This window comes from Mytilus californianus, unplaced genomic scaffold (assembly GCF_021869535.1).
Source record: "Mytilus californianus isolate M0D057914Y unplaced genomic scaffold, xbMytCali1.0.p SCAF_4, whole genome shotgun sequence".
In the NCBI taxonomy this organism is placed as follows: domain Eukaryota; kingdom Metazoa; phylum Mollusca; class Bivalvia; order Mytilida; family Mytilidae; genus Mytilus; species Mytilus californianus.
In genome coordinates this window covers 49,911,022-49,927,144 of record NW_026262690.1, presented here as the reverse complement: position 1 = coordinate 49,927,144, position 16,123 = coordinate 49,911,022, and the positions used below count along the sequence as shown (strand labels likewise).

The window sequence follows — 16,123 nt, the reverse complement described above, 5'->3', positions numbered from 1 at the left end:
ATTGGTGAAAAATGATTAAATTAAGAATATAAACTTTATTCTATTACCAAAAAGTAGTATAAAACATATAATACACAATAAAGTGTAGTGGTGCACGACTGATGTCTTACTCTTTACATACCAATTTCTGTGACATCTGTTTATTTGCTGTAATTTCTTTATCTAGCTGTTTTTCTGCATCAGCTAACTTTTTCTTCAACTAAAAAAATGTAAGAATTAAAAAAAAAAAAAAAAATAGACAATGTGTCCATGGGACACATATGAATGATGCATATAACGTTATAAAGGGACCTATCTCAAGAAGCATTGTGTATAAGTTTCATAACATTTAAAGTTAGAGAACAGAAACCAATTTCAGGACGTACGGACGGACGTAGTAAAGACAGACAAGGGTAACACTTAATGCCCCCTCTACTGCGGTGGAGAATAAAACTAGAGGCTCTCAAGAGCCTGTGTCACTCACCTGATTCTACTTTGGTTTTGGAAATCATGTAAAAATAGATTAAAATCATAACAGATACCCTAATAATGAGTGAGGCCAAATTTGGTTTAATATTGGTCCTGTAATTTAATAAAAAATCCTGGTGGCCATCTTGAACAGTAAATCGGCAACAAAGTAGCAACACTTAATCGGCACCTCATAAGAAACATTTATGCCATGTTTTGGTTTCATTCCATTCAGTGCACCTCTAGAAGAAGCATTTGTATGTATTTCCCATAGGGTCTTATGTTAAAGGAAGTCCCCCCATTGGCGCCCATCATGGATGAAGGATCAGCTTCAAAGTAACAAAACTTAGTCAGCACCTCATAAGGAACATTCATGCCATGTTTGGTTTCCATCCATTCAGTATGTGGTTCTCTAAAAGAAGACATTTGTATGTATTGTCCATAGTGTCCTTTGTTAAACATTGTCCACATCTGGCAGCCATCATGGATGAAGGATCAGCTTCAAAGTAACAACACTTGGTCAGCACCTCCAAAGGAACATGCATGCCATGTTTGGTTTCATTCCATTCAATGGTTCTCTAAAAGAAAACATTTGTACGTATTTCTCATAGGGTCCTATGTTAAACTAAGTCCTCCGCTGGCAGTCATCTTAGATTATGGATCGGCTTCATAGTAACAACACTTGGTCAGCACCTCATAAGGAACATTCATGCCATGTTTGGTTTCATTGCATTCAGTGGTTCTCTAAAAGAAGACATTTGTATGTATTTCCCATAGGGTCCTATGTTAAACTAAGTCCCCCCGCTGGCTGCCATCTTGGATGATGGATCAGCTTCAAAGTAACAACACTTGGTCAGCACCTCATAAGGAACATTCTTGCCATGTTTGGTTTCATTCCATTCAGTGGTTCTCTAAAAGAAGACATTTGTATGCATTTCCCATAGGGCCCTATGTTAAACTAAGTCCCCCGCTGGCGGCCATCTTGGATGATGGATCCGCTACAAAGTAACAACACTCGGTCAGCACCTCATAAAAAACATTCATGCCATGTTTGGTTTCATTCCATTCAGTGGTTCTCTAAAAGAAGACATTTGTATGCATTTCCCATAGGGTCCTATGTTAAACTAAGTCCCCCGCTGGCGGCCATCTTGGATGATGGATCCGCTACAAAGTAACAACACTTGGTCAGCACCTCATAAGGAACATTCATGCCATGTTTGGTTTCATTCCATTCAGTGGTTCTCTAAAAGAAGACATTTGTATGCATTTCCCATAGGGTCCGTTGTTAAACTAAGTCCCCCGCTGGTGGCCATCTTGGATGATGGATCCGCTACAAAGTAACAACACTTGGTCAGCACCTCATAAGGAACATTCATGCCATGTTTGGTTTCATTCCATTCAGTGGTTCTCTAGAAGAAGTTCAAAATGTAAAAAGTTAACGCCGACGCCAGACGATGGATGCCAAGTGATGAGAAAAGCTCACTTGGCCCTTAGGGCCAGGTGAGCTAAAAAGTCTGTCATACAAAGAGATATACATAATTTTGTGTAGATTTTCATTCACTATATAAGAAGTAAATATGCTAAACTACCATCATCTGACTGAATCCTGTCAATGAGTAAATATACAATCAAATCAATAAATTTCCAAGAAGACTTTTTGTTTGTTAGGTGTTTTCACTTAGTTTTTGTTATCGTCTAGGAAAAAGTTTTTGATGATAAGCATACTACAGTAACATTTTCATGCCGACCATAAATAAGATAAATGTTACATGTCATATAAACTTTTAACCACATGATATTAATCCTAACAAGTAGAACTGTGAGCTATTGCTCATACTGACAACACAGCTTTATGTATTCATTTAACAGGAAGTTGAAGACCAATGGATATGAACTTGCATCATGCGGTATAGCATGTTCAAATGAAGCCTAAACACAAATTTCAGGAAGCTCTTATTAGTAGTTCCTTAAAAAATAGATATGAAATTTCATATATGTCCATCATGTGGAAGAATAAATAAGCATTTTTCCCCTGCTTCACTAAGAAATAAATTAAACATGAAGTACAACTTACATCTTCATTTTCTTGACTAGGTGTTGCTCCAGATGACTGAAATACAAAAAAGACTAGTAACGAAATATTCTTACACCAAAATTAACTAATAACTCTTATTGTATTTCAATCATTGATTATTACTGTTTGAAATTGAAATTTCTGGAGCCAGATGTGTTAGGGGAGACTGAAGACAAATATTTTACTTTATAAAAATCAAGATTTTCATTAGCATGTATTGAAATACATTACATTTACTCCTTATCTAATGATATTGCTAAATCATGTCTGTTCAATTTGTTCAACAATAAACTGGAACTTTTTCTGTGATTTCTCAGAGCATTCAGGAAGGACTTTATAACCTCCAAATAAATGATGTTGTCCAAAACAAGAGTGCACACGCTGAAATGTCTCGCCTTCTTTACTAATCATTGATATTATGTTGATAGTCCTAAATATAAAGTTTTACTACAACTATCACATACACTTAACATGATCCAAGAAAATGAGGTCAAGGTCATATAAACCAAACAAGAAATACATGTACACCTTACAATCATTCAATACACTAAATATAGTTGACCTATTGTTTATAGTTTCTAAGATACAGACTTAACCAAGAAAACTAAACATTGACCAATGAACCACTAAAATGAGGTCAAGGTCAGATGAACAATGCCAGGCAGTCATGTACTACAGCTTGCAATCCTTCCATACAACAAATATAGTTGACCTATTGCTTATTGTATTAGAAAAACAGACCAAAACACAAAAACTTAACACTGAGCAATGAACCGTGAAAATGAGGTCAAGGTCAAATAAAACCTGCAAGACTGACAGGTACATCATAAAATATTTCCATACACCAAATATAGATGACCTATTGCATATAGTATTAGAAAAAAAGACCAAAACTCAAAAACTTAACTTTGACCACTGAACCATAAAAATGAGGTCAAGGTCAGAAGACACCTACCAGCTAGACATGTACACCTTACAATCATTCCATACACCAAATATAGTAGACCTATGGCATACAGTATAAGAAAAACAGACCAAAACACAAAAACTTAACTATAACCACTGAACCATGAAAATGAGGTCAAGGTCAGATGACACCTGCCAGTTGGACATGTACACCTTACAGTCCTTCCATACACCGAATATACTAGACCTATTGCTTATAGTATCTGAGATATGGACTTGACCACCAAAACTTAACCTTGTTCACTGATCCATGAAATGAGGTCGAGGTCAAGTGAAAACTGTCTGACGGGCATGAGGACCTTGCAAGGTACACACATACCAAATATAGTTGAACTATTGCATATAGTATTAGAAAAATAGACCAAAACTCAAAAACTTAACTTTGACCACTGAACCATGAAAATGAGGTCAAGGTCAGAGGACACCTGCCCGCTAGACATGTACACCTTACAATCATTCCATACAACAAATATAGTAGACCTATGGCATACTGTATAAGAAAAACAGACTAAAACACAAAAACTTAACTATAACCACTGAACCATGAAAATGAGGTCAAGGTCAGATGACACCTGCCAGTTGGACATGTACACCTTACAGTCCTTCCATACACCGAATATACTAGACCTATTGCTTATAGTATCTGAGATATGGACTTGACCACCAAAACTTAACCTTGTTCACTGATCCATGAAATGAGGTCGAGGTCAAGTGAAAACTGTCTGACGGGCATGAGGACCTTGCAAGGTACGCACATACCAAATATAGTTATCCTATTACTTATAATAAGAGAGAATCTAACATTACAAAAAATCTTAACTTTTTTTTCAAGTAGTCACTGAACCATGAAAATGAGGTCAAGGACATTGGACATGTGACTGACGGAAACTTCGTAACATGAGGCATCCATATACAAAGTATGAAGCATCCAGACCTTCCACCTTCTAAAATATAAAGCTTTTAAGAAGTTAGCTAACGCCGCCGCCGCCGGATCACTATCCCTATGTCGAGCTTTCTGCGACAAAAGTCGCAGGCTCGACAAAAACTCACTTCAATCATTGAAAAATAGCACTATTAATATGTATATATCTTTCATACTTTAAACAAAAAAATTATGAACTCTTCTTACTTTTTTTCTACTAAACTTTCATACACATACATATAAATAGAGAGAGACAAAAATTGATTTCAAATTTTATATCCATTTTGCCTCCTTTTGGCTACCATGTGCTTGCATGTACAGACAAATGTTCTGTCCACTACACTACATTATATACCTTCATACATATTTGCCAATATCTAGGTATTAATATCTTCTTATATTTGCTTTCTCTTTTTCTAATATACATATTTACCTTGTTTCTCTCTTCTATCTGTTTGCGTAGCTCATTGACTAATTCTGTTTCTTTGGATAAAGAATCTTGACCAGTTTTTATGATACCATTTAACCGTACATTTGTAGAGGCCAAATCTTTATTACTCTTCTTTAGTTCTTCTATTTTCTAAATAAAAAATAAAAGAATGACTATTTTTAACACCTAAAATCTTGCCATTTTACCAGAAGTTCAAACATGAGATCTAAATACAAGTTAGATATTTTAGCTGAATATGTTCTATAGAGTTGATAAATTTGTATTTATTCTCATTTTCAGCTTGAATCCATAATGTTTTCATGAGCAACTATTGTGTATGCTATTAGTTTCAGTATACTATATACAAATCAACAAAGGAAATCATATTTTTCAAATATCACTGAAATAAAAACCATGCTACATTCTTAAATCGAATACATTACAAGTGAATCCTCTTTTGTCATCGACAGTATACACTTATTCACAGAAAGTAAAAAATATTGATAGCAGAAAGCTTTATTATTAAATTCTAAAAAGACAGAAATCACCAACAAATTTACCTTCAGTAAATCATCTAAATTTTGTGTAATATTATTCTTTTCATTAAGTTCTTCTTCTAATGATGAGATTCTCACTTCAGCCTGTAAACAATCAAAACACAAATAAATCATCAATAATTGAAGGGAAATAGATGTAGTACAGTATTGCTTTAACAATTTGTTATGTTTCTTTCTATGGTTAAATTATAGTTTATCATCTCTATCTTCATAGAAAGTATGCCAGAATACATCTCTTTATCTTTATATTGAAAATAGTCAAGTTTTGGTAGTATATTGATTCCACTGTTTGTATTGTCAATTTTCTTTATTGATAAATATGAATTTCTTTATGTGTACAGTTATGGCATAATTAAATCTTGTGATTGAATAAATTAGAAAAAAACTAGCCTTTTAACTATTTCAAGCATTAAAATATATTTTATGTATGGTATTGAAAAGGAGTGTAATATAAATAAGTAATTCTACAAATGAAATGCATTTATTAGGTTTGCCTATCCTGAAATGCTTCATTTTCATTTAATGTTTTTATAGTTATGAGGTAGTACTTTTTTTGTGGCAAAGGTTTATTTACCTAGAGGTTTCTACTGTCATCTACTCGATCAATAACAGACACAGAAATAATGAAAGGTGCATGAGTGCATTAATGCAACAGCACAAAAGCACAAAGGGATTCATAACTGGCAAATGTAAAAATTTTCTTAATTGCTGTTTCATATTAGTCTCTGTCTCAGTTGATGAAGCGCAACAACCAAATTAATAACAGAAAGTGAATTCTTACCAACATGTGAGAATTGGATATTGCTTGATATCAACTCAGGTTGTTTAATTTCTATACAATAATAATCAAGCATTAGCTATATACTTTGTATTGCACTGTAGGTAACATATTCTATTCTCTGACAAAATTATCTCAATGATAAACATGCTTAATGGAAACGTAACTTAAATCTTTGTATCCTCAAAAAGAAATGGTTTTAAAGCCAACCACCAAAAATGGACAGGATTTTGCAAATAAAAATAAGGTATATATATATATATATCATAAATAAAGTAACCAAGAAAAGTGAAAAATATCTCATATAAAAAATTCCCTCTGCTTTAATATTTTACCTAAATTCTCTGAAAATATCTTATAAAATTCAGAATTAATTCACACTTATGATACAATGATTAAATGATACACTGTCAAAACACGATCCATATACAGAAAATAAAGTATCTAAAAATCAGACCAAATATAAGACAGTGTGTCTTTTTGGGGGCCTAAATGTACACTTATCTATGAACTACATGAAAATGTTCTCTTCTAAAACCAGACCATTTTTTTTTCATCATACTATGTACCTAGGTCAAAGGCAGCTTGTTAATCTAAGCCTCGCAAAACATTACACAGAATATGGAAGTTTTTGATTTATCTGAGAATTATACATCAGTAATTTTTGTGCCACATGCTAAGAAATTGTCTTCAGTCATTTCAAAATCTAATACACATATCCACACCTCCTTTGCCTTATTTTGAAACTGTAAACATCTGTCTTCTGAATCTTTAAGTCTATCTTTTAAACCTGTGACCTTTTCTGTCATCTGAAATACCACTTGTAAATACAGTATTTGATTTTTTTCTGTTTTACCAACAAAAACTTTGAATTTACACTTTCAAAGTAAATTAATGATAGGCCTAGATTGCTTAGACATCAGACTGCTATATTTTTAGACTGATGGCCCCACAGTCCAAGCAAGTCCCAAAAGGCCATCAGATGTTGGAGCAATCTCGACCTATTAATTATAATTCTTTAATTCTGATCAGCAAATTCTGGAAATGCCACTGATATAGAGGAAGGGGTATTTACTAGATCAACAGTTATGTTCTCACAAATAAATTATAATATCACAATTCAGTAAATCCCCTGTTCATACAATAAATGCTCTACCTACGAGTTGCCTTTACCACATAGGATCCTATGTAAAATTGTGGTATATTTAAATTTATCCTTAACTAAATAACAAAAGTATGTTATCCATAGAATCTCACTTCCATTTAATTCATGATTTTTTTTTTTTTTAAGAAACTTTATCCATAAAAGACAGGAATTAATTTAAAACTGATTTGGTTTCCATAATAATTATATTCAAATAGGATCCTTTGTGAATCTATGTCCAAGATGACAGCCAATGTGGATTTTAAATCCCCTTGTAATATTATGGAATAATTCATCCATAATATGAATCCATAATATAGAATGAGGGTATGAAACAGATCACACAACACTGAAAGTTTTTTTTATTTGTCCTCTGTAAAATGCCATAAAAATAATCAATGTGAATTTTCTAAAATCAGTCCATGAAATGAATGCTTTGTTCAGGAGTTTTCAATATCAATTTATGTGAATGTCTTTAGAGACTACCAGTTCCTATGATCAATGTTCCGTAAATTAATGCCACAACAACCATTTCATTTTGTAAGTTCTTTGGATTTGCTCACATCAACTTCAGAAAATGAATTAATTTTACTTTCATGTGAATCTTTCATCGAAGACATTTGTGCTTGAGATAAATTATCATCTGTTCCAAAAGGTAAAATTAATATTTCCTATTGCAACTTAGCTAAATGCAAATCTATTTTCTGCCATTTCTTCTATCAAGAATAACTGCGAGAAAAATGCTGAATACAAGTTCTCTAATTCTGTGTCAATTTAACCCTTCCGGACATATTGTATAAAAATATTTAATGCCGATGATCTCAGAAGATGATTGGATGACTTTAAGGGTCATAACCTTTATCGGCTCAAATACTGTAAACCAGGAAATTTTCGCGCCATCTTTATTTCGTGTTTTATGAACACAATCTAAATTCGCGATTTCCCTGTGGCCTATAAAATATTTTCATAAAGGATATAGAAAGTGAACAGCTTTACATGTATAGTAAATCAAGTGATACAATCAATCAGAAATGTTTTCGGTTCATTAATGTTGAAGGAGATTGAAAGTTGTGTCATGTTTGCTTGTAAAAACACATACACAATACACAGTAAAGAAGGCCTAATTAAGAGTGAATAAAAATAAAATGCTGTCAGGATTAATGCTAATTAATCGATCTTTTGATCTGATTAATCTGTGTAGCAGATTCAACGAGGTGATACTTTTAAAACTGATTGACTGGTGTCATTTACATATTTGTAACGAGTGTTGTTTACATAACAATATTTGCAATGTCCGCTTGTTTGAGATGTCTTCCATGTTGATGAGATTAACTTGTAAATTCCGTGTTATACAGTGGTCCTCTACATATCCTATTCTTTTACATACATGTATGTTTTTCATCTTATGAATAGAGTTTCCTTGAAATTTTCGCGGTCGTTTTATTTTCGCGTTTCAATTCTTACTGCGAAAATAGCGAAAATAAAACTGCCGCGAAAATTTCCCTGTTTACAGTATGCTAACAGGTGTTAATAAAATTGACAACTTTGTGGAATGTGGAAGGCATTTGAAGGGGATTTTTGTTAACCATTAGAGAAACAGATTCTTACATAGTTACTCTTGGATTATCCAGTCTCGATAGTAAAATTATCAATTTCAAAGTCCTCGCCGAGGCTCAGACTTTAAATTTTGATAATTTACCTATTTCGATTGGATGAATCCGATAATCCACTGGTACCAATGTAAGAATCTATATTTCTCTTGCTTATATACTTTTGTCTCCCTAAAATCCAAAGAACAAAAAAGGAAATTGCTGTGGCTTCAATTTTGAAAATGCCATATTTTTTGTGTGTTCTTAATGAATATTGCATGATCTTCTATGTCAAAAAATGTATGTATCAGAAATAGAAATTAAAAGTATGCAGTTTGAACTAAACATATTCATTATTTTTTTAAAAATCAAAATATATTTATTGAATATAATCTTCTGTAATAACACTACTTGGAATAATGACATGTGCAGCATGATAGAAAGCGTCAATTATAATACTGCTTAAACAAAAGCAAGCTGTCTTGCTGAAGTGTTACTGTCATGCTCATCCTATCACATTAGTCCATTCAAAGAGTTTTACTACTGAATTATTATATATCATGTCCTATGCTATGAAGGGTTAATCTCAGATGAAATGACAGATGATACAGAAGCCTGCTGTGCACATCATCATGCATGTTGAATTAGTGTGTTAATTATATATTGTCCTTTTAATATGAAAGATCCACTCTGGCATATTATTGTACAATTTAATAAAATTGTGTTATTGGTTAAAAAACAAATGCCCTTCTCCCTTTCACTCCTGCCCTGCTTATGAAGATCTGATATTCTAAAAAAAGAATTATCGAACTCTTGAACATGTTGAAATGCACAGCAATTTAGAAAATCTTGTATTGATTAAATCTCCTGCATGTAAAAATGGCCAAGTCTGTGTTTTGCTATGGAAGATCCCCAAAACTCATTCTGCTAAAAGATAATTCAGAAAATTTAGCTATGTTTTATTTCACAAAAATGTGTCAGGACTAATATCACATCAACTTGAACTCAAATCTTAAATTCTGATTGCATTATTAAACATGTAAACTATAGAAAAGTTTCAAAGTCAACAACTATGACTGAGGGGTCATAGCCAAATAATCTCCAGGGAGAATAGATGTGCCAATGCAAACACAACTACCTACCAAATATCAAGAAGGTATAACCTTTAACTGAAGTCTAATAGAAACAATAATTAACACAAAATAATCAAGATAACAGTTTATTAAAACATGAAACCATGAAAAATTGACATGAATCCCACCTTTCTTTTGTCTTAGAGACTACATAATTCACTTAAATATCCACTAAATTAAATAACAAATTATATAAATTAAACTACTTCATTCACAATATTTCAGCATCATTATACCCATATATTACATTTAATATCTTCTAAACTTTAAAAGTTTTTTTTATTGGCAATGTTACAGTGAAAAAAAATGCAGTTATGAATTAAATGTTTACAAAAAGATGAAATTGCTGATTTTGCACTATTTAATGATTGATTGATTGATTGTTTGGTGTTTTAATGCCACTTTCAGCACTATTGCGCTATTTTGTGGTGGTCAGTTTTTATTGGTGGAGGAAGCCTGAGTGCCAGGAACTTCAGTAGGAAAATTGACAATCCTTATCAATTAAGATTTGAGTCGAGCACACCTGCCATGTGTGGGATTCGAACTCACAACCTCAGTGTTGACAGGCTAGTGATATAGTAGTTCAACTACTTAAGGCAACTCGGCCACCTAGGCCCTACACACTATTTGATGAACATTTATACTTGAACAAAAAATAAAATAACTTAAAATGGTATAAAAACAGACCATACAGAAACATATCAATTTTGTAAGGTTGACCTTATACAAATTTGGCTTTTTCCATGCCCATTTTTATCTGCTAGCTCATTTATTCTTCTTCCCTCACCCCTCTCCAAAACTTTTGGTTCAAAGAAAAATTGATGAATTTCAATCCCGAAAAATGCATTTAATGTAATTTAACAAAGTCTAGGATCTAATTATCAAAAGCAAAAGAATAAAGTAGATTCCCCATACAGATTAAAAGTAGTGGTATGTTATATCCACAAGTTTTTAGTTTAGGATTGCATTTTAGAGAAAATGCATATGATCCATTCATTAACTGTATTATAACTTACATATTATTTCTTAAAATTCAAACCTGGTACTTATTTTAAACTAAAGGGTAGTGAGGAGCCATCAAAGAGGGCCCCGCTCTAGTACGGTAAGCAAGTAAATTGTGATGCAAATTAGAAATAATCAGGGTTATTCTGTTGAAACATAGTATATCCCCATGGAAGGCAGAAATTTTGCTGATGCATCAGTAACTCATTGCAAAACTGCAAGTGTGTTTTAAAGTTGAGTTGAAACAATTTTTGTACATATGTAGTTGAACTAAGATTTTGACAATGACTTTCAATGTAAGGTTTTCTTCCCTAAACCCTACATACCTTTTATTAGTGTTGATAAATCATGCACAGTTTCATAACCCAATTTAAAGGGGTTTGAAAGTTAAGAGAGTAGTAACGATTTGTGGCAGATCTACAAGCTGGTTACTATTGGTCTTCCAACAAATATTTGGTGGGCCCTAATGACTATATCGCTAGCATTTGATACAAATTTTCTAGACTTATGGATATATTTCATTATTTTTCTTTATGTTGATTAAAGGAAATGTGAAATAAGACTTTAAGACTTCAAGTGCACAATTTCTTTGACGTAAAACATTGATCACCAAAGTTAGTTTTCCAAACAATCTACTTAATACGCCCAATATTCATTCTCTAACTAAAAAAACAAATTATCCTTATTTTGTATGACCATAAACAAAAAATTATTCATTTATATATATATTGCAGTTTTTATCCAACACAATCACAGGTTTGAACGTTGTTTTCAATTCAGACTTGTATATATATATATATCTGTTATAATACTGTATGCTAACTAAATGTATGTTTTATGTAATACCTAACAATTTAATTGTAAAACTTTTTGCAAGTGTCAAATATAAATATACAAATGTGATGATAAGTCAGTTAATATTACAATTCTATCTACCCATACATCATGCATCAAACTTATATCAAGAAACCACAGCCATAAAATTAAAGAAAATGAAGCAGGATTGTGTGGTTAATTTTCCAAGTAGTTCCATATCATTTTACCTCATCTGTAATTTTTGTTATACTTTTCTCTAAACATCGATAAGCAAAGTCCAATTCACCTAAGGCCTAGAAGGAATGAACCACACAAACTATTATTATCTGTTAATATCAATACAGCTCAAATATTGGTACTGACTTCATGCTTTATATTAGCATTAAAATGATAAAAACAATGAAAACAACATAACATTAGTATTATTTTTAGTTTTGAATGAAATGTTCAATAAAGCAAAAAGTATAATGATAAATTGGTCTTTTCTTATTGCATGATTTACCATATTCAGATGCTTTAAAAAAATGTATGCAGTACTTTTAAGCTCCTTTTCTACAGTAACTAAACACAATCACATACTGAAGTCTCCAAACAATTTGGTATCAAAATACATGTAAAATAACTCATGTTCATATATAGACACTGTACTTTAAAATCAACTTTTAATGTTGATTAGTGTGAAAATACAGTGCCTTCCAGTCTTCCCATTTCAATTATTTTCCTAAGCATTCTTATAAAGAACCCTTAACCCCGTAATTTCAAAAAAAGCGTCCTACCCAAATAATATAAATAAAATCCAACTATAATTTTCTAAAAGAGATGGATAAAGAGGTTCACCTGACACTTTTTACAGCTTTCAGCTGCTTACTAGACACAAAAGCTTTAATATTCTATTTACTCATAATTCATCATAAAAGTATATATAACCTCTAATTTCAAATGCCCATGTTTACCTCTCATACACACATACAGACACACCCCATATAAATAAACCAAAAAACAAAAACAAAACTATATCAACCATAGAATTTAAGAATACCAAAAAAAATAATTAATTATACAATAAACTTCCAGCACTAAATTGAAAACAGTTCATATGAATGACAACAAATAAAGCTATGCTACAATGTCTGGATGGTGAATGATGGTGAGACTAGTGATGGTGAGTGAAGATGGTGATGGATCTTGGTATGATTCACTGCAAAATATTAAGTGTGATTATAAATGCATGCTACAGCTCTATACAGCATTTGAGAAACCAAAAATGCAACTTTTGCACCCTTGGAAAAAATTATCAAAATTTTGCATCTTGTTTGCTGTTAAAGAGTTTCCCTGTTCGTAATAACAGCAAGTAGACTATATTGAGTACAATAAGCCTATAGGTCACATTGAGTGCAAGAGCCAATTTATCGCAATGGATTCAATAGCCAATATACTAGTATGCATCAATTTCAATAGTCAATATACCATATCGAGTACATTAGTCAATATATCCAAGTACAAAAGCCAATATACTGCATCGAGAACAATGATCATGCATTATTATCACAATAAACTTGGAATTATTTATTTTTAAATTACTGCATATTCTCCTTAAATAGAATTATGTGTTGTTCAATATATTAGGATTTTTTTTAGAGTAAGATTATAGAATAAATATATACCGTAGAAAGGCTTGTATAGTTCGCACTGGTACATAGTCCGCACCCCCTTCTCCCCGCGAAATTTTAGGTAAAAAAACTTTTTGTAACTGTTAGAAAAGGTCTAATGAAACTCCGGTAATTTCAAATCCTGTGCGGTCGTTTGCGGTATTTTCTTGGAAAAACCTGTTTTCCATCATCAAACAGAAGCTGAAACTGCTTGTAAATGATTCTAGAACGCTTCATGATTGTTAAAATAAGTTTAATTCACTTAAAAAACAATTTAGAAACTTGTGTATGTTTAAACAGGAAGTTTAAAAAGCACGTGTAAATGAAGAAATTAACCGGTGAGAGTCGAAATCCGTACATAACAGATATCACTATAATACGACTTTGAAAGTAAAACAGTTCCATCCTTTTGTAAAACAGTCTTTAATATATCTATCACGTTAATGTTTGAAGGGTCTTAAGCTAATACAAACCATATTAGTCAGTATGAAACACCAAAACGGAACGAACAATAACCGATTATGTTTTGTAGTTTACAAATTCTAAGCTGGTTTACGGTTGTCTTTTTCACTATGTTTGTATCGTTTCAATCAAGCAGATACCAGTTTATTTCAACCAATGCATTGAAAAGAAACGAGTAATTTGTAATGAAAGGTTTAGTTTTTATATTTATCAGTATTAATTTGATATTGAATAAAAATAACTTATTAATATGGATGAGTTAAAATTATTAGTTTGAAAAATGATAAGAGCGCCCTCTACCATATAAATAACAAAGATGGCGGAACGTAAACAAACCACCTCGCCCGCGAAATTGAAATTTTTCTCTTATTTCTTGCTTATTGTACTCTATAGTCCGCACCCCGTCTGGAAGGTCCAATTTTGGAGAATAAAACCGTGGACTATACAAGCCTTTCTACGGTATGCTTTTAAAAAAAAATTGCCTTTTAAGCAGAATGGCCACGAATTAAGATGCAACAAGGCACATAAATTATATAAATGTTTTTGTAAATATGACGAAAATTGGAAAATTTAACAACATGAACAAAAGGGTTAAGGAAACTTTTTTTTTTTTGCATTAAATAACAGAATGGTTGTTAATTTTTGCATTATATATTTCACCTTGACCAACAAAACACAATAAAATGTTCAGTCATCAGTATTTCTTGCTGAAATGCCTACATGATGAATTTAATATATTTTAATGCTAAATGCAAATTTGAAAACTTTAGCATAACATATTAACAATAATTGATTATCGTTCTTGACCTAAAACAAGAAAGGAGCTACCTTGTAAGCAAAGTTAAGTTTGAATTGAACCAATCAATAGAAGTCAGCTGAAGCTACAGGCATTCATTATTATCTACTATCTTATGTGATGTGGAATGACTACTATTATAATGTAATCTAAGCTTTATATAAGCATGTGAATAAACGTGCATTTACAATATGAAACAACTCATGCATTCATTTTCACAGAAATAGTAATATGTGACTTCCGTGTAGAACTTCTTTGAAAAATCTGTTTTAAATAGTAAATTCAGGAGACTTACTACTATTAAACTTCATATGAACTTAATTCTTAATATATGAAACTTAACCAGCTTTTGTGTACAAACATATTGCTATCACAATATAAATCTGGGTCATCTACATCACCATTCATAACATAGCATTCTATATAACACTTACCTCTGCACTGCCTTTAGATTTTTCTAATTCAACTTTTAATGTTGAATTGTCTTGCCGCGACTGTAAAACAACAATGAAACATAATAATCAAGAAGTTGCATGCCTTGTCATGCTAAGCACACCCTTACTTGTAATTCAAAGTGTCAGAAAAAATGAAGTAGGCAATTGAAAGATCTGATAACGGCTTACACTTTACAATTCATCACTGTGGAGCTTCTGAACAAATATAAAGTCATTCTGATCATTAGTACCTGAGAATAGTGTGAAGAAAATATTTGTTGGACAGATAGATGAACAGATTGACAAACAGACAGAGTGATAACAATATAGCCCCCACTCCTAGAATGGGGGATATAATATGAAACACTAATTATACATATTAATCAATAATGTATTTTCAGCGTCTACCCAGGAACAACACTTCAAATAGCAATGGTCTTTCATGAGTTATTCTGAACAAGAACACATTGTAAGGAAGCATAAAACACTAAAAGCCTGACTGAGGGGTGAGTGTTATATACTAATGTCAGAGCATACCAGATATCAATGAATTATTGTAAGTACTTGTCAATAAACACCTTTTAAGAAAATCCCCCATTTGAATAATCTTCATGTAAAAATTCCCAAGTCATGATAGCAAGACACTGAAAAGACAGAACCTCATATTCAACTTGAAATTGAAATGCATAGATGCTTATTAATAAGCATGCCATAAAACCATAGCTTATCATTAACAAAGCAAATTTTCTATAAGAACACCAAATCAGCAAACAACATTTAAACAATATAAAATATTTAGGTCACTTTCTATGACTATGCAGATAGGGATCTTAAACTGCATGGAAATGAGACGCATAGATGCTAATGCCACTGATATACCAAATATCTATAAAAAATCAATAAAACTTTTTTTCTGAAATGGAC

General features: G+C 32.0%; 1 protein-coding gene across 12 annotated transcripts in view; it reads right to left on the bottom strand.

Annotated features, from left to right (window-relative positions):
* Window positions 1–16,123, bottom strand: part of LOC127738203 (kinectin-like) — a 50,584-nt gene that overhangs the window by 8,018 nt on the left and 26,443 nt on the right. For 8 of the 12 annotated variants that reach the window (XM_052249366.1, XM_052249365.1, XM_052249364.1 and 5 more), the window contains 7 exons: window positions 15,200–15,259; window positions 12,086–12,151; window positions 6,900–6,983; window positions 5,400–5,480; window positions 4,843–4,989; window positions 2,522–2,557; window positions 122–199 (listed from right to left, as the gene is read on the bottom strand). In XM_052249366.1, coding sequence (XP_052105326.1) covers window positions 122–199; window positions 2,522–2,557; window positions 4,843–4,989; window positions 5,400–5,480; window positions 6,900–6,983; window positions 12,086–12,151; window positions 15,200–15,259 — 552 coding nt within the window. Of the gene's footprint in view, window positions 1–121; window positions 200–2,521; window positions 2,558–4,842; window positions 4,990–5,399; window positions 5,481–6,899; window positions 6,984–12,085; window positions 12,152–12,177; window positions 13,057–15,199; window positions 15,260–16,123 lie in introns of those variants that run through there. The other 4 variants (XM_052249368.1, XM_052249367.1, XM_052249372.1 and 1 more) reach the window with 4 other exon arrangements.